At 43.9% G+C, this 23,016-nt stretch overlaps 1 protein-coding gene across 1 annotated transcript in view; it reads right to left on the reverse strand.

Moving 5' to 3' along the window:
* Positions 1–23,016, reverse strand: part of SLC35D2 (solute carrier family 35 member D2) — a 74,755-nt gene that overhangs the window by 5,539 nt on the left and 46,200 nt on the right. The window contains exons 7-11 of the mRNA XM_075549804.1: positions 21,955–22,057; positions 20,567–20,659; positions 14,976–15,043; positions 12,767–12,845; positions 670–752 (exon numbers count right to left, since the gene is read on the reverse strand). Coding sequence (XP_075405919.1) covers positions 670–752; positions 12,767–12,845; positions 14,976–15,043; positions 20,567–20,659; positions 21,955–22,057 — 426 coding nt within the window. The remainder of the gene's footprint in view (positions 1–669; positions 753–12,766; positions 12,846–14,975; positions 15,044–20,566; positions 20,660–21,954; positions 22,058–23,016) is intronic.

Below are 23,016 nucleotides of genomic sequence, written 5' to 3' on the forward strand. Positions count from 1 at the left end.
ATAAGCACATAGGTCTATTTCCCCCATAATCATAATATATTTACATATGTACATGTCTGTATTTAGGCTTCTCTGTATGCCCTTTGCCTCCCACTCCCGTCCTCTATTTCCTTACGCCTTCCTCCCGTCCCACTCATGGTGTATTTTATAAGAATCTTTTCATTTATTTATAAATATCTGGGGTGGAAAAGAATGAATAAAGCCTAAAACAGGATCTTGAAAAGACAGCAAGTATTTACTACATATTGCATGAATTTTGTGCCATCCCCCTCTAACACTGGGATCCCAGAATACTTGTGAAAACATCTTGGTTAATCCTGCCAGTATCCTTAACATGCGGTAAAAACTTCAGGAGATTCACTCTGCAAAAGGAAGCCAAAGGACCTGGAGGGACTTTTCTGTGAGGAAGACCCGTGAAGTAAATTTAGATCCCAGCCCTTGACTTTGCATTTCACTTGTCCTCTGGGCTCCATGAGGACATGGAGTCATAACATCTAGACAAACCCAGGGGCAGAGGTAAAATGACTTTTCACATCACAATGTCAAAACACCTGCAGGTTTAAAATGTGACACTTCTCGTGGTTCTTTTTTTTTTTTTGTTACATTATTCATCAGACGGTTTAAAATTCTCATTTTAGTAAAAGGAGTTCAGTTAAAAATCTCACTCACCAAATATTTAACCCTACAAAGTTTAATGGAGAGAAAATGTAGTCTCCACCAACTATCATCCCAAGGTAGGCAACGGACACATTCTGCGGAAAAAGAGAGGATTTTTCACTGATTTAGTAGAAAAAGAAATACACACATATCTACTTTACATAGAGGTTTCATTAAATACTTAATGATTAAGTGAAAATCCATTTGTTGTTTTATAAGGAAATGAAATAAACAATAATAAAAGTGTATTCTTCATTTCTCTCCTTTCAGGTCAGTACCTACAAGAAAAAATTTCAGTGCTGGGTTATAATCATCTGGTAATCCCATCTCTGGACCATCACTGATGGTGCGTTTGAATCAGATGGATGTTGGACTCGACCGTTGTCATTAGCTGCTGTGCAAGAAGCCCTGGTTCATGCAACCCTGTGCACAATGGAACAGAATACTGCAGTGCTATGCCCTCCCCATAATCCGTTGCAGGCCATTAGCGAGTTTTCAGAAGCAGTTCGCCAGAGCTTTCTTCCTCGTGTGTCTTAGTTGAAGAGCTCAGCTGAAATCTGTTCAGCAGCAGAGCAACAATCGGAGCTGCATGAAGTACACTGTCCGGGAACTGAATCCAGATCTCACACATGGAAGGGGAAAATCCTACCAAGATATCTAACAATTCCAAACAAGAGCCTGTCCGAAGGGGTTCTCAGAAGCCTGTGTGCAGCCAACAGGCAGATCAGCTCTTGACGCAGTTAGCTTTTCTCAGTTACTCTGGGAATTCACCGAATAGAATGAGCAAATTACTGATGCCGAGAGTAGAAAGCAGCTCCACCTGACAGTTCTGGGGGAGGGGTGTGTGTGTGTGTGTGTGTGTGTGTGTGTGTGTGTGTGTGTGACAGTTCTGGGGTGTGTGTGTGTGTGTGACAGTTTTGGGGTTGTGTGTGTGTGTGACAGTTCTGGGGTGTGTGTGTAACAGTTCTGTGTGTGTGGTGTGTGTGTGTGACAGTTCTGGGTGTGTGTGTGACAGTTCTGGGTGTGTGTGTGACAGTTCTGTGTGTGTGTGTGTGGTGTGTGTGTGTGACAGTTCTGGGTGTGTGTGTGACAGTTCTGGGTGTGTGTGTGACAGTTCTGAGGGGGGTGTGACAGTTCTGGGGTGTGGTGTGTGTGTGTGTGTGTGTGTGTGACAGTTCTGGGGGGGGTGTGTGTGTGTGACAGTTCTGGGGTGTGTGTGGTGTGTGTGTGTGTGTGACAGTTCTGGGGTGTGTGTGGGTGTGGGTGGGTGTGTGTGTGTGTGACAGTTCTGGGGTGTGTGTGTGTATGACAGTTCTGGTGTGTGTGTGTGTGTGTGTGTGTGTGTGTGTGTGTGCGCGCGTGCACGCTCAGGTAGCAAGCTGCTGTGTAAAGAAGGATGGCCCTGGAGACCCCATAGGCAGTTCTCCTCTGTCCAGTGAGTCACAGAGTGAAAGTTACTCAACACTGATGTGTTTTGCACACACACGTCATCTCCGCCTTGTGACAGGGCTCCATTTGGACAACTCTGCTGTCAGTTGATTACCTTTTTTGTCTAGTTTCCATATCCTACTATACAGCAATGTGGTTTTTTTTACTTTTTAAAATAATTTAATAGGTAAAATTTTACTTAAGAACAATGAATTTCTACTGTGAATTAGATGAGTGTTTAGTAACCCAGCTTAGCATAAGAAATTCCATTTTGTTTTTAAATGCCTTCAACCCCCTCTGCTAGGATAGGAGTCATCTGCCCTTCCCCTCTTGCTTTCCCCTCCCCAATCTCCTGAAAGACCTTGAATCTCTCTAGATGTCTGTGGGTACTTCCTGGTATCCTGCCAGCCTAATAAATCAAATTGTAACTGCCCGCATTTCCCCCTCTCCTTTAAGCCAGCCCTCTACCTAACTATGGAGACTCTATGCTTTCTTTGGGGTCGAGAGTGTTTTTCAGGTCAATAGCCCCCTCTTGAACCAGCTGTTAATAGAGGCTTTAATTATTAATAAGTGGTGTGGATTGATCTCACCTGCTACACCATTTTGGCGTTGCCGGCAAGATCCCACTTACTGCAGACCGGCCACCCCCCTCCGAGCCCGCCCAACATGGAGGGCTTTCCTAAGGGAGGTGCCCTGATAATGTTCCAGGACCCCAGGCATCCCTGGGGAACCCCCTAGGATGAGCTCAGCAGGACCGTAGCTGAGTCTTTCTCACACGCAGTCTCTAGCTGCTTGCTCTCCTGTAAGCCTGTCTATCTTGTATCCTGTATCTGGGGATACAACTCTGCAGAGAATCTCCCTTTCACAATGGCTCATCTACTTGGAAGGCCAAGTGAGCTTTGCCCTGGTCTGGAAACTGCCTGGTAACTATCTATTTAAACTCTCTCTTCCTGGGGAGGAAATTACTTATTTAAACAAAATGACTGTGTGAGCACTAGCAACCTGTTAGAGTCCTCTGTAACCAGGTGTCTGTGCCTCCGCCACCCTCGCCCCCCACCCACCCCCGACCCTGCTTCTGCTAAAGGGTCTGATTGGGCTCTGACCTGCCCACTCACCATGTTGGAAAGCTTAACGGTGACCCCTCTCCATCTTGAGCGGTTGCCAGGTCAGGGTTTAAAGGGCCTCACCTTGGCCCGGATGCGCCCAGCAGGCCGTGAGAGAGACCCAGCCAGGAAAGGATGTGAATGGTTCTACTTTTGCTTGTCTGCGTTGCGCTGGAAGGGGAGGGGGTCAACAAGATGGCCACTCTTGGGAGGCCCAGCTTTCTCCTCAGTTTTGCTGTCGGTCGTCCTATTGTACTCCGTCTGGCTCCCGGACTAATAGTCACCACCCTAAAGAGTAGATTCCCCTCCAGAAAGGTCTCTCTTGGGGTTATTGGTTTGTTTGAACACTTTTTGTGTCGCTCTGCTTTGGGCTGTTCCGTGCAGCTCCGCCCTTGTCTCCCTGTGAAGGGGTCCTTGGGCAGCCACAGCCGCAGACCCACCTCCCTCTTCATGTGGAATGTCCTCTTGCAGCATCTCCCTTCCCCGGCTAGACTGGCTCCCCCTCTCGTGTCTAACCCCCTAGCCCAATTTGAATCTTCCCTGTATTCTCTGTTAGAAAAGGTAAAGTGGTACCTGGGTCCACTTTGTCAGGCAACAATTTTCTTTCCTTCCTGCGGGACATTCTCCTGAAAGGGGCTTTCCTCATTTCTCTGTGCCTCTTCTTTCCACTTGAACTATGGGAACCTCCCTCTGCTTCACACACTCCCCTGGAGGGTTTGTTGAGTGAAGTTCTCCTCTAGCCGCCTCCGCACTCTGTGTGAGCCAAAGAAGCCAGCCTTCACTGCTGACTAGCCACCCAAAAGTTTTAACCCCTCTACCGTTGCCCCCATTTGGATCATTGTCACGAGTATCCCTGGTCACCCTGATCAATTCCCTTTACGTTAATCAATGGCTTGCCCTTGCGGGGTCGCCCCCTCCCTGGTTAAAAACCTGTTTTGCTTCCTCTGCTAAAATGCAAGTTATTTTGTCCAGAACTTGCTGCAAAGCCTCTAAAACAGTGGTTCTCAACCTGTGGGTCTCGACCCCTTTGGGGGTCGAAGGACACTTTCACAGGGGTCACCTAAGACTATCGGAAAACACATAAATATTTCACAATATGTAATTACATATTGTTTTGTGATTAATCACTGTGCTTTAATTATGCTCAATTATGTTTGATTTGTAACAATGAAATACATCCTGCTTATCAGATACTTACATTACGACTCATAACAGTAGCAAAATGACAGTTATGAAATAGCAAGGAAAATCATTTTATGGTGGGGGGTCACCACAACATGAGGAACTGTATGAAAGGGTCACAGCATTAGGAAGGTTGAGAACCACTGCACTGAAACAAAGCTTTTTAGAAAAAAATCTTCCAAATCCTCCTCCCTCCTTGCTTCCTCCCTATTGCCTTCCCCTTTCAGCTCCGCCCCCACCCCAGGTTTCTTCTTCAATCCAGACCTACATCCTTAGCCCCACCCTCACCCTCCATATCCCCCTCCCTCCTCCCCAAGGCTCTTCGGTCCCATTAGCACAGCCAGAGTCCCGGAAGAACCAGAGGTACTCTCCAGTACGTGCCCCCACCCCAAGCCCTGCCCTTGTTAAAAACAGCCCTCCTGCTGGTTTGTCAGGTTGCCCTTTCCCATCTCGTACCTGTATAAATGAAAAGCCCGCAAACCCCTGTATCTGAAAAAACTCCGCTCTTCCCTTCCCCCATTGAGTCCTTCCCCGCACCCTCACCCTCACCCTCGTACTCCCCACCTCCGGGGCAGCCGGCCCTGGGCATTTATCGCGGTCTCTTCTCATCGGCATAACAGCTACCTCTAAAAAGCCCACCCATTTATACAGAACTTTTGCTTCTTTTGATTCCTCAGCCTCTGAAAATGCCCAACGGCATTCTGCCGTCCGTGCCCGACATCCAAAAGGAGAAGAAGGCTTTGCTGGCATGAACACTGGCCATCTTGTAGAAATAACCCAAGCGTTTTTAATAACCACAACCTGGAAAAACAGAAACCGCTGATAAGGCTGCTTATGCCAAGCCAACAACAAAAAATTGTTACTACACTATCCAAAACTGCAGCCACCTGCCCAGCTTGCCAGCCTACACAGGCTGCACTGCCCTCTCGTGGCCCACAAGCCTCACAACAACCCACAAACACCTGCTGTGGGGCACTCCCTTGATCCAGGCCAATGCAAACTGGCCACTGGACAAATGAATGCCCCAACTCCAAGCTTCCTTCGCCGCCTCTCTTTATCCTCACTCTACCTACTCCAAACTCAGATTCTAAACAGGAAGACTGGGGCTCTGTCTTACTAGGCCCCCAAGAGCCCATCATCACAGTAAATATAGGGGACCAATCTGCTCCCTTTCTAGTAAATACAGGAGCTGAACTTTCTGTTCTTAAACAGTCGCTTAGACCCTTCTCTGGCAACACTTTGAAGATTAAAGGAGCCATTGGCCAAGTTCAATCCTACTCTGTCTCTACTGCAAGGACTGTAAACCTCAGACAAAATTGTCTCTCATTCAGTCTTTGTGGTTCCAGACAGCCCTTACTCTCTGTTAGGCTGAGCCGTTCTACAAAAACTCTGTGCTGTCATCTCTTTCTCTGATCTGATGTTAAACTCCTTCTGCCTGGCTGGCCTGCCTACCAGCTTACCATCCATGCTGCCCTCTAGTTGCTCCTCCTGAGCCAGAGCCGCCTCCAGACCAGTCTCCGTACCTCTCTGCAAAGCCAGTCACCATATGTCTGGGCAGAAACAACCCCTCCAGGGCTTGCGGCACATCACCCTCCAGTGGTAGGGACCCTCCACCCCACGGTGCCTAACTCATCCACCCTGTTAAGCCTCCTGCCTCCCAGCCACGGTACCCTAAGGCACCCCTACATGACTGCCAAAATCTGCTAGATGTTTCCCTGTCCTCGCCATCAGACATGACTAATCAGCCCCTGTTACGGGAAAATGCCAGTGTCTTCCCAGAGGAGAGCAGTTTTGTAGGTGAGGGAAATGAAAGAACTGGACATGCAGTAACCCCTGTGCCCTCCATCTCCACCAGCCCCCAAAGCCGAGCTAAGAGCGCTCACACAAGCCTTAAGGTAGAAAGAAAAAAATAAGTCTATAATTGTTTACGCAGACAGCAATTTTTTTCACATACATGCAGAAATTTACAAGAGGGCTTTGTGCTTCAGATGGAAAGCAAATTAAAAAGAGAAGAAACTCGAGCCCTCTTATAAGCCCTCTGCAAAGGTAGCTGTCATGATATTGCAGAAGCCACCAAAGCGCTGACACGCTGGAAAAACTTAGTAATAGTCTAGCCAACTGTGCCGCTCTCGAGAGGCAGCTCTAAAGCCCGTGAACTTCTTATAGTACTTCCTATCTGCCAGCCTTCACCGGAGCTGCCCGGCTCACTGACTCGCTGGCAGAAGAACTCCAGTTGGCTCAGCAATCACAGGCTCTCCTGCAGAAGAGCGGTCAGGAAGTGCTCCCAGACAGTGCTTCTGCCAAGTTATAGCCCAATTGTTAGGAAAGCAGCTACACAGCACAACCCACCCAGAAGCCACTAAGCCTCTCTAGCTCGTGTCTTTGACATACAATGCACCTCTCCTCCAGCACTTAGCTGTGTCAGCAATCCAAAACTGTGCCGTGTGCCCAAGTCAATGCCAGACCCCTCTCGGGAACCTGCCTTCACCAGATAGCCCCCAGCAAATATTGGGAACAGGACTTTCCTGAATTAACCACCATCTCAAGAGTTCAAGTACTTACTAGTGTTTCCAGATACCTTTTCTGGATGGGCTGATGTCCTCCCACCAGCAAAGAAACTGCCTCATTTGTTACTAATAAATGAAATTATTCCTAGATACAGACGCCCACTGTCATTGGGACTGGCAATGGCTCTCTCAAGATCTAACAAAGGCACTTAATATCAAGTGGAAGGGTCACTGTGCCTACCGACCTCAGAGCTCTGGGTAGGCAGAGTGCATGAACCGGACTATTAAGTCCACATTAACTAAGTTAACTCTAGAGAGGGGGCGGAAACGGCCAGTGCTCCTCCCCCTTTGCCCTTCTGTGCGTACGGTGTACAAATTCACCCCTCTGAAATTATGTCTCAGTGACCCTCCCCCTACTCTGCCCCTGTTGCCTCAACTTATCAGCCCCACTCTCGCTAATGTAACTAAGTAATCCCCACTCCAGTCTCTCCAGCAGGTACAGTCAAAGGTATGGTTTCAAGTCTCACTCTGGGTCCCTCTTCCAGTCTCCACTCCTGGTCATCTGTTCCAGGGACATTGTCTATTTCCAAAGGGAGGGGGGGGGGAGAAAAAAGACTTAAACCCACCTGGTGAGAAACCTGTACTTTCCTTCTGACCACTCTGACGGCCCTAGAGGTTGCTGGCCAGCCTTCCGGATTCCATTCCTCCCTCGCCAAGCCAGCATCTTCATAGAACTGAAAGCAGTTTGAAAGTCTGCCTACTCCTTCAAGTTACAGCTCCAGTGAAAATTGGCTCGGTCAGCCTACTGAGCTTACTTAGTGTTTTCCTATTTGTGCAGAGGCTTAGACATAATTGTTTCTCCCTCAGGGTGGGTTGTGTGCTGCCCCTAGGGGAACCTTGTTGCTTTTACACAAACCACTCAAGAGAAATCAGAAATACTCTGCAAAAGGTGAAAGGCCGATTAAACCAGCACCAAAGCTAAGGGGAATCAGTGGAATCTTGGCACCATAGAATATGCAACTGAGAACCTTGGTTGACCTCCCTGGTACCCACCATGGCGGGTCCCCTGCATTTAATACAGTCAGCATTGCTGATAGGTCCATGCCTTATCAACTGTCTGGTACATTTTATCCCAAATCATGTCCAAGCATTTTGCCTCAGGGCACTCTGAGACCAGTATAGTTCTTAGCCCCAACTTAAGTCAATGATTTGACTTCCTCTTGCTAAAAGAAGTGGGGATTGTAGGAACCCGCCTTAGCTTGAAAAACTTCATTTCATTTTAAAATGACTTCAACCCCCTCTGCTAGTACCCAGATGCCCTTACCCTGCGTCCCCCACCCATTTCTTCCCCCGGGAACCACCTGACAAGCCTGTGTTTCCCCTTCCCCTTTAAACCAACCCTCCGTCTTAATTATAACCTCTTTGTTCGGGGTGGAGAGTGTTTTTCAGGGTGATAGGTCCCTCTTAAGCCATCAGTCAATAAAGGCTTTAATTATTAATAAATGGTGCAGACTGATCTCTCCTGGAACAATAGTGTTTACATTTCAGATCATCAATTTTGAATTCAGCAGTTTAAACTACCCTTGTTAGCTTACCCTGCTCCACCCCCTACCTTTGATCTCTCTTGTGGATTGCAATCTTCTTGTTCACCCAAGTTATCAACCCTTTAGTTCAGTGGTTCTCAACCTTCCTAATGCCGTGATCCTTTAATATAGTTCCTCATGTTGTGGTAACCCCCCAACCATAAAATTACTTTCATTGCTACTTCATAACTGTCATTTTGCTACTGTCATGAATTGGGGGACCTCTGTGAAAGGGTCGTTCAACCTCTGAAAGGGGTCATGACCCACGGGTTGAGAACCTCTGCTCTAGTCAATTGTTTCACCTTCTCTCCCTTGCTTACCCTCCCTTGGTAACATCCAAGGTCTGTTCCCTTTGGGATGAAAGTCTTTGTCTCGATTTTTTTCTTTATCCTAGTGGTCTCTTAACAATATTTTTCCTTTTATGATTGGCTGATTTTACTCAATATAGGGAATTCCATGTCCATTCAAGCCTAAATGGTGATGTTTTGAACACTAAACCACCCAGGTCACCTAGTCACTCAATGCCTGACCTTCCCCTACTGCCACCCCATTACGCTCTACCCCAGCAACCCCACAGCTCCAGCTTCAAAAGGACATTGCTTGCCAGCATCCTAGTAGGAGACATAAACACCCCACTTTTGATGAAGGACAGAACAGGCAGAATAAAATTCGACAAAAATCCTTGGGATATAGGAAAAGCAAAGAGCAGAGGTCTATTTACAGCAATAAGAGCATACATCAAAACCCAAACCCAAAAGCATCACCTCAATTCCAACATCACGAAGAATTAGAAACGGTAAAGAATGAAAACACACTATGAGAAGAAATGAAGCGACGGAGGTGTGAACAGAAATCATTGAAACTGAAAACAGAAAAATAATAAAGAGAATCAGCACAACAAGAAGGTGGTCCTTTGAAAGGCTTAACAAACGTGGCAAGCCATCAGTAATTTAACATCAGGGAGACAGCAGTGCAAAGGTCACAAGTTAAAATTCGGGAGGTGATGTCACCCCGGAGCCAAGTGAAATTAAAAACTAATAAGAGAATATGACAAAGAACTGTGCTCCAATAAATATGAAAACCTAGAAGAAGTGGACAAATTTATAAATACATACTACCGACTCAAACGAACACAATCTAAGGTAGAAAATATGAACAGAACCATCAAAGAAGAAGAAATTGAGTACATATTTTTTAAGTCCCAACAAAATAATGTCCTGTCCTGGACAGCTTCACTGGCGAATTGTACCAAACATTCAGAGAAGAGCTGGCGCCAATTATATGCAGACAATTCCAGGACATAAAAAAGGAGGAAATACTCCCAAACTCAGTTTTTAAAGTAATTATAACCCCAATACTAAAACCAAGTAAAGGCATTACTAAAAAAAAAAATTATAGACCAATATCCCTCATGAACGTAAAGGCAAAAATTCTCAACAAAATCAAGCTAATAGAATCCAACAATATGCCAAATACCAAATATTATTAGACGAAACCCAAAGAGAGCTCATAAGTGCTCGTGGAAGATGTGCTATGAATAAGATGTTAATACTACCCAAAGAGTGCTACAACAGTGCAACCCTGCTCCAGATGCGAGAAAGCGAGCCATCAACTCTGACCGTAGAGCTGAGCCCCCAGATGAACAGGGCTCCCCTGCAGAAAGAGGCCTCCCAATCTCGATATCTGCTACACAGCCACTGCTGTCCAAGCAGGGTGGCATTTGTACAACAGCAGGCCCATGGGCCAACAGGGCAGAATTGATAGCCTCGGTGGAAATTCACCAACTCTGGACAGCTGACTTTTGACGAGGGGTTAAATCCCATTAAATTAGGAAGCGACGGTCTCTTTCATAAACAGTGCTGACAAAATGAGAGCTCCACTTGCAAACAAATTAAACAGGAGCTGTATCTCTCATTATATGCAAAAAGTACCTCGAAGATGGACCAAAGATGGATCACATTTAGGTTTTAAAGATAAAACCTAAAACTATAAATATCAAGAAAAATAGGAGCAAACTTCGGGGCCCTAATGCTTGGCAAAAATGCACTGTCAATCATAACTGAACCCACAGATAGGGCAAACTAGATTACTGGGATTCCTTACATTACAAAGTATGTGCATCAAAAGACTTCAAAAGCTAAAAATGACCAACTAAAAACTGAGAAAAAAATTTGTCGGCAACATATTAAACCAAACAAGGAACTAATCTCTAAAATGAATGTTAAGACGTCAACACCTCAATAACATAAATAAATATATATATATATGAATTAATAAATGTAGCCATTAGCATACTTTCTTCAACGAAAAAGACATTCACAAGGCAAAAATACATGAGGAAAGGCGTGCGAGCATTGGTCACCACAGAGCCTCACATCAAAACAACACTGAGGATAGCCCCGCTCCAGCACAAACAGCAAAGTTAAACCACAAAACAGCCATGCTGGCAAGGTGTGGGACACTAGAACCTTCTGACTACTGGTAGAACCACTGCGCAGGCACGATGGTACAAAATAGCACCACCACTGTGAAAAATGATATGGTGCTTCCTGAAAATGCTGAAAATAGAAATATGATCCAGCAATCCCAGTATTACTACAAATCTGAGAGAAATCGGAGCCATGAAATAAATGTGCACACCCAGGTTCAATGCAGCATTATTCAATGTTGCAAAACTATGGAAACAACCTAATGTCCATCAAAAGGTGACCGAATAGACAAAACATGGTACATTTACACACACATTGAAATGCTAAAAAATGTTAAGGGTAATTATGAATCTGCAAATCTCATAGCATGAGTAACATGGGTAAATCTGAAGGGCATTAGGTTAAGCCAAATAAGTCAATAACAAAAGGACAACTATTGTATGAGCACTGCTTTCCAAGTCAAGGAAAGGATGCACGGGAAAGAGGAGTAAAGGAAAGGAAATCACTAAGCCGTTACCATGTATTAACTTGGGTGAATGAGAGCAATACAATACACAACAAGGGGGCCAAGGGGAAACTGGGTCTCTCATTTTTTTCTCACTTTTCTTTGTGCTGGATGGGGAGAAACCAATTCTCACACCTAGGATGGCAGTTTGTAAGATCCCAGTCAATACCAACATGGAATGTAGGATACAATGTGGAATGTATCATTGTGGACTGTGTTATGCCAGTTGACTTTGATGTTGCCCCAAGCTATGGTCTTGAGCTCCAAGCCCCAGGGACTCATTCTCTTAAGGTGTTGGCTATGGCTAAGAATTTATACAAAGTTATACAGCTTTGCCCCCTGTAGGCTCTACTAATACCCTGAGTCCAGAAGTACTAGATGGTGGCCAGCTGACACTGCTGACCACTCTGAAAGGGACCGCATTAGGAGGTCCTGGACAGAATGTCAGGAAAATGTAGAACAAAATTCAAAATATTATCAGCCTGGTAGAGCATAGCCCCCCCAAGTTGAAATGAACTCACTTTCATGGGTCAATTTTCAGTCAATAATTCAGGCCTATGAGGTGAACAACAATACCAAGAAGGCACACACTTAGACTGATCAACCTTATCTGACATATAGGGCAGCATTTGCACAGAGATGGAATTCAAAAGGCAGGAGGAATAGGAAAGAAAAACCAACAGAAGAAACGGGTAACAAGGGGAGGTAACATGCATTGCGGAGATTGCGATCCATGTCATGAAGCAAACGTGTATGGATTGTTGAATGGAACCCAATTTGCTCTGTAATCTTTCATTCAAATCACAATATTTTTTTTTATTTAAAAGGGGGCTGTACATTGATCATGTGATTGAAATGTTGTGAACGAGGCTCACAGGCACCAAGCTTGTATGTCCTGAAAGAGCAGTGGTTCCGTGTGCCGCCTGCAGCATTGTTGGACAACAGAGCTACTGTGAAAAGCAAGGCTCAATTGCACCTAAATTGAAAACGGCTCTCCACAAGGGGTTCATTTTCTTATAAGCAGGTACTCCCAGAGAACTAAAGTACCGATCGCAAGGTAGCTTGAGGATTAGAGGTAGTTGGGTTTGGTTTTGCTTTTCAACTTTTTGCTTCATTTTCTCAGACCACATCCTCCCACTGACCTTAAATGTAAAGTCATAATTTGTCTCATCTTTTAAATAAGCAAAATTTCCCTCTGTTTCACTGATTCAGAGACTAGGAGACGTGAAGGGGCATCACCCAACCCAGATGACACGTGGCAAGTCTCCATACAGCACTGACAAGAACAAAGTCCCACTCACTTTCGATCATAAATACTGGATCCAGTCAACTGTCCCAATTCACCTACTCACTCAGACTTCTGTGCACTTACTTTGATGGCCCCCACCACAGCTGTCGTCAGAGCAGAGTTGTAATAGCTGCATAGGACCGTCGAGTACATCAACAGGAACCTGAGACAAAGAAACAACTCTTGAGTGTGTCCTTGCTGTGCTAAATGAAAATAAGCAATTAAGAAGAACCCACATGCAAACCATGTGCTTACATTTTAAAATAAAAACAAACAAGCATCATATGAATGGATAAACAAAGTGGGGTATAGACATACAATGGTGTATTACTCTGCCATAAAGAGAAATACTTCCTGATACACAGTACTGTCTTGAAAACAGTATGCTGACTAGATTAAGTCAGATACCCAAGGGCAAATATTGTAGAATCCTACTTATATGAAGTATTTCAAATAGGCAAATTTATACAGGCCAAAATTTACCAATGATTACCAGGAGCCAGATAGAGGGAAAGGAAAGCTCAAGCTTTGGGGGAGTTGAGCTTCCATTTTAGGGTATGGAACATTTGATAGGGGCAAAGACGATGGAAATAATGAACGTCACTGAACTGTGCAGATAAAGGTTGTGGAAATGGTAGATATGCTTGTCTGTTACATATGTAGCTAGCACAGATAAAACATGAATGAAAGAAGCACATATCAGAAAGGTGTTTGGGTCCTCACCTTACCTCCTTGTTAACTCAGATTTGTCCCAGGATAATGGTCCCAAAGTAGAACGGCTAAACCCTCACATTCTCACTCTTACTGCCAGTGAGTCAGTGCTGACTCAGAGGGACCCCCAGGCCCACCCCATGGGTTTCCACAATCAGTGCTCATGGAAGCAATAGTCAAGAGAGAAAGAAAAATGCATTGGGTAACTCTGCTGCACAAGACCTCTTTAAAGTATTGAAAAACAAGGATGTTACTTTGAAGGCTAAGAAGCACCTGACTCAAGCCATGGTATTTTCAATGGCCTCATATGCATGTGTAAGTTGGACACTGAATACAAACAGTCAAAGAACAATTGATACATTTGAATTGTGGTGCTGGACAAGAATACTAAAAGTACTGTGGACTGCCAAAAAAAACTAATTAATCTGCCTTGTTAGAAGTACAGACAGACATTCCATGATGTTCACCTTCCCAATACAATTGCTGAAGACAAGTGTGTGCATAAGCAAATGTGGTGAAGAAAGCCAATGGTGCCCGTCTATCAAAAGATATAGCATTTGGGGTCTTAAAGGCTTGTAGGAAAAGAAGCAGCCATCTAACTCAGAAGCAGCAAAGCCCACATGGAAGGAGTACACCAGCCTGTGTGATCACAGGATGTCGAAGGGGTCAGGTATCAGGCATCAAAGAACAAAAATCATATCATTGTGAAAGGGGGGTAATGCAGAGTGGGGACACAAAGCCCATCTGTAGGCAACTGTACATCCCTTACAGAAGGGTCATGGGGAGATGAGCCAGTCAGGGTGCAGTGTAACAATGATGAAATATACAACTTTCCTCTATTTCGTAATGCTTCCTCACCCCCAACTATCAAGATGTAGTCTCTGGGGCCTTAAAAGCTTAAAGGTAAACAAGCGGCCATCTTATTGAGAAGCAACAAAGCTCACATGGAAGAAGTGCACCAGCCTGTGTGATCACAAGGTATCGATGGGATGAGATATCAGGCATCATCAGAACAATAAATCATATCATTGTGAATGAGGGGGAATGAGGAGTGGGGACCCCACTAGAGGGGTCCCATCTATAGGCAACAGGACATCCCCCCTCACGGAAGGGTCGAGGGGAGGAGATGAGCCAGTCAGGGTGCAGTGAAGCAACGATGAAACATACAGCTTTCCTCTAGTTCCAAATGCTTCCTCCCCACCATCATGATCCCACTTCTACCTTACAAATCTGGCTATACCAGAGGATGTACATTGGAACAGATAGGAACTGGAAACACAGGGAATCCAGGACAAATGATCCCTTCAAGACCATTGGTGAGAGTGGCAATATCGGGAGGGTGGAGGGAAAGGGGTAGAAAGAGAGAACCGATTACAAGGATCTACATATAACCTCCTCCATGGGGGACAGACAACAGAAAAGAGGGTGAAGGGAGACATTGGACTGTGTAACATATGACAAAATAATACTAATTTATAAATCATCAAGGGTTCATGAGAGGGAGCAGAGAGATAGGGGTGGAAATGAGGAGCTGATACCAAGGGCTCAAGTAGAAAGCAAATGTTTATTTATGGTTTCTTACCCCAAAAAACAGGAAAGAAGAAACTGTATGATAAATAGAACATTCTTCCACTGGTTGAATTCAGTAGCCTATAATTTTAAAAAAAGAAAGGCAAACTAAACATGAAATTAATGATAATTCAGCTTAAGTTCTAGCTTTATCAAATTATGCCTTTTACCACAGGAACCATCTTCCAAATATGAAAACACAATTTTTTTTCCTTTGCTATTTTTTTCTTTTATTTTTTGAAAACACAATTTGTAAAATCCTAGATACCATCAGTTGTGTGCCTGTGGGGAAGTCATTTTTCCTTCTTGAACTTCAGCTACAGTTTACAAGATGAAGATTTTTTTAATTCCTCAAAAGATTGATATCAACATTAATGACATTATTTAGAACAGTGGTTCTCAACCTTCCTAATGTCATGATCCTTTAATGTTCCTCATGTTGTGGTGATCTCCCAACCATATCATTATTTTCATGGCTACTTCATCAGTGTAATGTTGCTACTGTTTCGAATCGGGCGACTCCGGTAAAAGGGTCGTTTGACACGCCCCCCCCCAATGGGTCAAGCGACCCCCAGGTTGAGAACTGCTGGTTTAGCACCTTTAGACAGCAAGTGAAAAATAATAGCTATTTTTGTTGAAGTTATAGTTAAAGTTTTACTAATTTGTTGTCATAACATCAGGATTAGGTTTGCTACTTAGAAGAAAGTTTATTACCAATTTAGTCATGTTGGTGAGACTTTAAATTCATAATCATTTCTCAAGAATCTGCAAATGCTTAGGAAGAATCAGGAAGAAGCTAACTACTATTTACTATTTTAAAAAGCAAATACATAATTGAAGTAGAAGAGTAGAGGACAGAAAAATCTAGGACTGCCTGCTGTTTCTGCTGTCCAGGAACTTAATCTTTAAATGTTAAAATAAAATTAACCTTTTTGAAATAAGATGTAACTAGAAAAAGGAGCGTTTTACTCAGGTTACTCATTATCTAAACATAAATATGTTCTGAAATGTACTTGCTGTCAAATAGTTTGCTAGCCAGGCCTCAATGTCTCTGTATATTTAAAACTGTTTATATAGTTCTTAGTTTAGCATCTGAATTTTTAAACTGAATTTTAAAACTCTGTAGATCCCAATTACAATCAAGGTCCTGCTACAAGACAGATGGACAATTTTTGTTTTAAAACATAAAATATAATTCTCATTCTTCAACTAGTACCCAAACCCAATCCACGGCCAGGGAGTCGATTCAGATGCATAGAGACCCTATTGGTCAGAGGAGATGTGCCCCCTAGGCTTCTGAGGCTGTCAGTATTTCAGGAGGCAGACGGTCACTTCTTTCTCTTGACTGATGGGTTGAAGCCATTGGCTCTATTGCAGCTGAATCCTTTAACCACTGTACTGATTAATGAAACTTTGTCATATATCATTGACATTACAATACTTTCCTCATGTCTACTATTTAAAAGATATACATTGATAAGTACAGAACTTACTAGGTCTATAGGAGAGGGGATGCTATGCCATTCTGTGTATATGTTTAAAAGTTTTCATCATTAAGCATATTTTAAAGAAAATACTTATGAAACAGAAGATATAAATTTATCTTATGGCAAACCCCATGCCAGTCAAGGAGAGAGAAAGCACCTAAGATAATTGAAGCCAAACAATATATGCTAAAACAGAGACCAAAACAAACACTATGGAAAACTCCCAGAATCTGAGGCTGAGTCTGAAACTAAAACAGAACTGCCAGTAAGAGAAAAACGTAAATCTACTCCTCAAGGCAAGAGTAGAAAGACATTACTTACTCAGTGAGCTTCAAAACTTTCACTCACAGTTAAAAGAACAAAACTACATACCACTGACATCAGATAAGCCACTGAACTCTACGTCGCTGTTTTAAAAAAGCCATTTGAATGCTTCACTGATCTCAATATTGGCAGATTTAAAGACTGGTGAGCCTCTTAAATAGCAAGGCTTTTGTATGGTAATGAGTTGTTTCACAGGAAAAACATAGTGGAGCACATTTATTTGAAAGCTCAGAAAATAATTACTGATGAATATCAATAACATACTTCTTCTTTTAGACCTACACGTCCAGCCAAATTTGTTAAAAGATGATTCTTTCATTCTAAGAGCATGCAGCGCACTTCGGCTCCGCATCCCTGTTTATCCACTGCAATACACTCAGAACGTTTGAATCAGTGCCGCGACTCAAGTGATGAAAAGAAAGATCAACCAGCGAGGTATTTTCCGAGGGCCTCAGTTGTTAACAAGAAGAGCTTTCATTGCTGGCTCTGTAGATCCCAGGTACAATCAAGGTCCTGCTACGAGACAGATGGACCGTGTCCAGTCCAAGGTTCAGGAGTGTGCTCCCAGCACAGTGAGACACACACTCCAGTTTCACCACAATCCCCGATGTGCTCCATCTCTGCTAATCCCCGTCACCCAGGAAAAATGACTCCTCAAGTGTAAGGCTTATCGCAACAGGAAAAGTTAACATTTTTCTCTATTCACCAACCAAGCCACACGTCAAAAATTTAAACGCAATTTTATACTGCAGTCCAGAAAACCTAAGTTGCTTCTTTATTGTGTTTGGTTCAAGGTTTAAAATAGATTCAGCCATGATTAGAAATGATTATTTAGAAAGCTTTCTTCCCGATTCCAGTCAACACAATGCAGACTCATGCTCGGCAGGGGCGAGCTCACCACCTTCCTACGGGGTGTTTGCCTCTCTTCTAACTGCAGTATTTGCTCCGTCTTTCGGCACCTCTTGTCAAACTATTGTTCAAGTGAAAACACGGGCATGATTTTCACTTCTTGACTTATCTTCCTTTTGTAGAAGGCTGGCTCTTAGAGTTACAAATTCAACTTTTTCTAGTTACAATTTTTATGATCTATTCTTTTAAATTAGCCTGTACATTTAGTTCTCTGATCCATCCAGAATTTCAGTGGATGGTACTCAAGCAAAGGGGCTCTAGGGAACAGAAAGAAACTTCCTGAAGAGAAAGAAACTGACGGTGACATCTTAGGAGCCCAATCTCATGGAACAGACCAGATGGGATGTTCCAGCACCTGCAAACCAGAATACGAGCAGGATTCTCTCCTAGGACACCAGTAGCTCACGAATTGCCGTCTCTTCAGCTTTCTAAGATGATTTTCCATGTGTGAAGGAAAAAACCACCGAAGCACATTTTTTGTATATAAATTAAATAACAGAGATTGGAAAGGATATGCTTTCGGAGCAAGACCTGTGGTCCTTGGGAAGTTGTTTAAATGCTACCTCGTGGATTTTGTGTGTGTGAAAGGAGAAAAGATCATTGTTCCTCCAACGGTTGACACAATGCAGTGAGATCGTGCGTATATAATGCTTCAAACACCCGACAGGGGACCTCAATAAATATTAGGCCTGGAAGCATAGTGGCTACAAGAGGGCTACGAGGCACCAAGTCAGCAGTTTGAAACAACCGGCCACTCAGAGGGAGAAAGATACGACATTCGACTCCAGTTAAGACGGACACACAGGGACAACTCCCGTCTGTCCAATAAAGCTGCCAGCAAGTCAAAATCAACTTGATGGCTTTCTCATGCGACCCTATAGGACAGGGTAGAAGTGCCCCTGGGTCTTTCTCCTGAGGAGCAGGTGGTGGTTTGGAACTTCAGACCTTGTGGCTCACAGCCCAACAAGCACTATGCCCCCAGGGCACTAGTGGCATTGTGGGTCTTACATGAAAACCCCAAACTCAGCCCACTGCCATGGAGTCAATTCTGACTCACAGCAACTTTAGTAGGATTTCCAAGACTGTACATGATTTAATTTTTACTTTTTATTCTGAATTAGATAAAGGTTTATATGTCAGATAATCATTTTACATTCAACAACTTAAATGACTTGTCAACCCTCTCAAGAGCTTGCAATGCTCCAACCTTTTTCTTCGCACTTTTTCCTCTTGGAGGATATTACCCGCCCCACCTCCTGAGCAAGCACCCGTCTGCCTTCCTCCTCCTCCTCCTCCTCTCCCAGTCATCAACGTCTGTCTCTTCTGAGATGAAAAACTTGTATCTTTATTTTCTCTTTTTAATAATGACTTCATATAATATTTGTCCTTTTGTGATTGACGCACGTCACTCAGCATTACGTTCTCCAAGTCCATCCAGGTCACGAGATGCTTCAAAATTTCATCGTTATTCTTTAGCAGTGTGCAATATTCCAGTGTGTGCATGCACCAACGTTCACGTATCCTGTCTTCCACTGATGCCATGGGGAATAGTGCTTTGATGACCATGGTGTGCGTTATCTGCTCCTGTCGCAGCTCTTGCTTCTTTCCCATGTAAACCGAGAAAAGAGATTGCTGAGTCAGAGCATCTCTAGTCCCAGTTGCGTGAAGGGGCACCACACCGCTTCCCACAGTGACTGCACAATTTGGCAGGCCCGCCAGCAGGGTGCCAGGGTTCCACGCTCGCAGTCTTCTCCAGAACTTATTTTCTGTCTTGTGTGAACTTCGCTATCAACGAGGTGGTACATTATCCTGGCTTTCATTTGCATTTTTAATGACTAGAAATTATGAGCATTTCTTCACACGTTTGTTGGCACCCTGGATATCCTCTTTGGTGAACTGTCTGATCATGTCCTCTGTCCATTTTTTAATTTGGTGGTCTTTTTCTTAAGATGTTGAGGTTTTCTATAGATTTTAGATTTCTATAGATTTTAGACCTCAGTCCCCCTTGTCCAATACATTGTTGCTGAAAATGTTTACCCAGTTTGTGGGTTCTTTTTACTCCTTTGATGCACAGAAGTGTTTTATTGAGGACTGAACATTTTTCCCCTCAGGTATTTCACCTTAAAACATTTGGGGTACATTTTTGTTTTCTAACTCCAGGTGTTCACATTCCATTACCACCTCACGTTGTCTTCTTGAGTCACACCTGGAAATCGGCTCAGCTCTTTCCGGTTCGGCATTGCTGCCTTTCCCTCCAGCTACTCTACATTCAAGAACAAGCTTCAATGTCTCTTTTACACCCTCGTTGGCCTTTGAGTCCTTTCCTGTCTTTGCAGTGAGGTTTTCCTTTAACGGCTGTTTGCAGCTGTGGCTTCTCATTTGCATCGTGTCCCATCAGCAAATGAGGGCTCTGAAAGCTCCACTCCATCCACATCACTAAGGTGGGCTCTTCCCCAGTCATACTTTTAATGCCTTCTACCCTGAGAGGCTCAGCTTCCAACAGCATACCAAGTCACAATGCCCTGTGTTGTTAACAAGGTCTCCAATGGACTCGTTCTTCCAGGATTATCCTGCCAGGTCCCCCTGCCTACTCCTAGTCTGGAAGCCTCCCTAAAACCGGTCGACCATGAGCGAAACAGCTTGAATTTGAAATCCAGATAGCATAGCATCGCAATAATTTACAAGCCATCATACTCCCACAAACCGACAAGGAGGGGCTATTTTTAACTAACTCCCAAGTGTCTAGAGAAGGCTGCTCACAGAGGTCTTGCCAACGGTGTTGTGAGGGATAACAGACATTTTACTTTCATGCGCTCTCTTGGTGGTACTTGTTACCTCTACATGTGTCATTTCATTGAATACTGAGGGCTTTCTAGCAGCTCACCTGTTGGAGGTCACCCGTAGAGGCACTAATAACAAATGTTGGCATAATCATGAAGCAGGCATTGTAGAAAAGCACACCATACTTCCCGAGCTCCTGCAAAGACAACAACAAAAATCCTCACTCAGCTTTCACACTATGAAGCATCATATTCCCCGAGTCCGTTGATGCCACCAGCCATTCGTGCAGCATTATGTATGGATTGTGGCCACCGAGGCACTGTTGTGCTGGACTATTTGTAGGAAATCTGCGACAGCAAATACTTCATCTTCCTCTAAAATTACAGGAAAGATGATGGAGATGGCTGTTCTTTGAAGTTCCAAGAATTCCTAATAGCTCATTGTGTTTTCAAATGAAATGTCTAGAACAAAATAAAGACACTAATATGCTAATGTAAATAGAACTCTTAAAAAAGTAAGTGGTTGTTTCCTTTAAAGAGTAGCAGGCTAAAAACACCAGGTAGTTCCCTTTCCAATCTTGCATACACTGACTTTTCACTTCAATGGCTACACCCCTTCTCTACCATTGTTAAAAAAAAAATCACATTGTAATTGTTAAGAGGCTTTGAAAAACAACCACCATCGCCAGACAGACCATGTAGAAAAAATGCTGAAAACAAAAACAGCAACATAAATAAAGTTTTGGAACAAAGAAACATATGCCTACCTAATCTTCCAGGGCTTCCGACTAGGGTAGGGCTGAGGGCTTCAGGCCTCCAGACGATAAACAGCCCAATTAAATCCAGGTCTTGGGAAGGAAAGCTTATCACCCAGCAGGCCCTCGCGATTCGGAAAGGCAGCAATTTAGGAAAAGCCAATAAGGACAGGTGGGCAGGACCAATGGTCTCTAGTATAGTATAGTACAGTATAGGCTCTATACCATATGTCTCATTCCATAAAGGAGGAAGCAAAACATGCGACAAAGTAAGAGCCAAAGTCGCAGCAGCCGATGTCAAAGCTGTCGTCTATAAGCCTCATTTCCAGATTCTCAAACTAGAGAATCTCAGAAGAGCACTCCCCTTAACTTCCAATCGGTCACTGAAGAGGTTAGTACATTTTAAGAATGACTATTGGTTACCAGGGTTGAGGACAGATCAAAATAGGGAGGAATTACTTCATGGTTACAGAGTGTCCGATGGGGTTATGGAAGTGTTTTGGAAATAAATACTTTCAGTTGCTTTTTTTATTTTTAAGGCACTGCCTTGCAAAAGAAAGACTGCACTTCTTAGATATTAAATGTCACAGGATAAAGGAGTAACAAGAACGTATGGAGATAATTGAGAATTTATAGATCCTGTCGATGTAAACTCAATGCATGCCAACTTTTCACATTGAGGTTAGAATCTAACCCTTAGATTCGAGGCATACAAGCCACAGGTGTGGGTTTGGTACCTTTGGGTCCATTTTCTGTTTGGTATACACTCCATTTGCAGCCGTGAAGATGTCGTTCAGGAACACACAAATGTAGCCTTCCAAGTTAAAGGCAAGGTCAGAACTGGGCGACAACACAAAGAGGGATGGTTATTGTGAGACTCCCTGGCCTCAAAGCCTGCCAGCTTAACGCCCCTCTAGTCAGAGCCATTCGTAAAGCTAGCAGCTGCCTTTCCGATGCCCCGGGTTCCTCTGTGCCTAACTCCCTTCAGAACAGATGGTCGGGTCCTCTAATGGGCCTTCAAGCAAAAACAAACCAGATGGATCAAGTGGCTTCAACTCCCTCATGAATGACCCCAAACCAGAGGGGCATTCGCCATCTTCCTTCAACGGCCACACTTTTTTTTTTTTCTGCTAACTGATGAATGGCAGCCTGACTGGTAAGCACTGACTTTTCTAAAGGGAGCCATTTATTTGTCTGACCGCCCCAGTTGCTGTGCTTACTGTAGTCAACAGGGCCATCCCCAGGGTCCAGACAAAGTGAGGACAGTTGTGAGGGTGGACAACGGCGTAGTGATTGAGGGAAGAGGGTCCACCAAGGAAGTGACAGTTCCGTGTGGTGTCCAGGCCATCGTCCACCCATCCATCCAAAACAGGAAGACGGGCACTGGTGCCGTCTGTGCGACTCGTACGAGGCTTCCTTTCTTTGTCAATGTCTCCATTTTTATTTCCATTTAAAATAAATAGCATCAACATAAAACTATCTGGGGGATATTATATGAGGAGGAGAGAGCAACAGCATGGTTATTATGTGATTCCTGTACCTGCACTTGATCTTCACAATCCTAGGTCGTAGCAAATTCAAACATGAACACTCTAATACGATGATTTCTCATTTTAAAAAGCAATCAAGATCAAATGGTGCAGGAGACCTCGAGTTGATTACAGGTCTATGCACCACAAAAGTAGCCACATCCTGTCTGTCAATGGATGCTTGGGTGCTGGTAGGTTTTAATGGAGTTTCCAGACTAAGAAGGAGAGATAGACAGAGCTATCTGCTCCAGAAATTCTCAGGGTAAGGGA

Source organism: Tenrec ecaudatus, chromosome 5, assembly GCF_050624435.1.
Source record: "Tenrec ecaudatus isolate mTenEca1 chromosome 5, mTenEca1.hap1, whole genome shotgun sequence".
Lineage (NCBI taxonomy): Eukaryota > Metazoa > Chordata > Mammalia > Afrosoricida > Tenrecidae > Tenrec > Tenrec ecaudatus.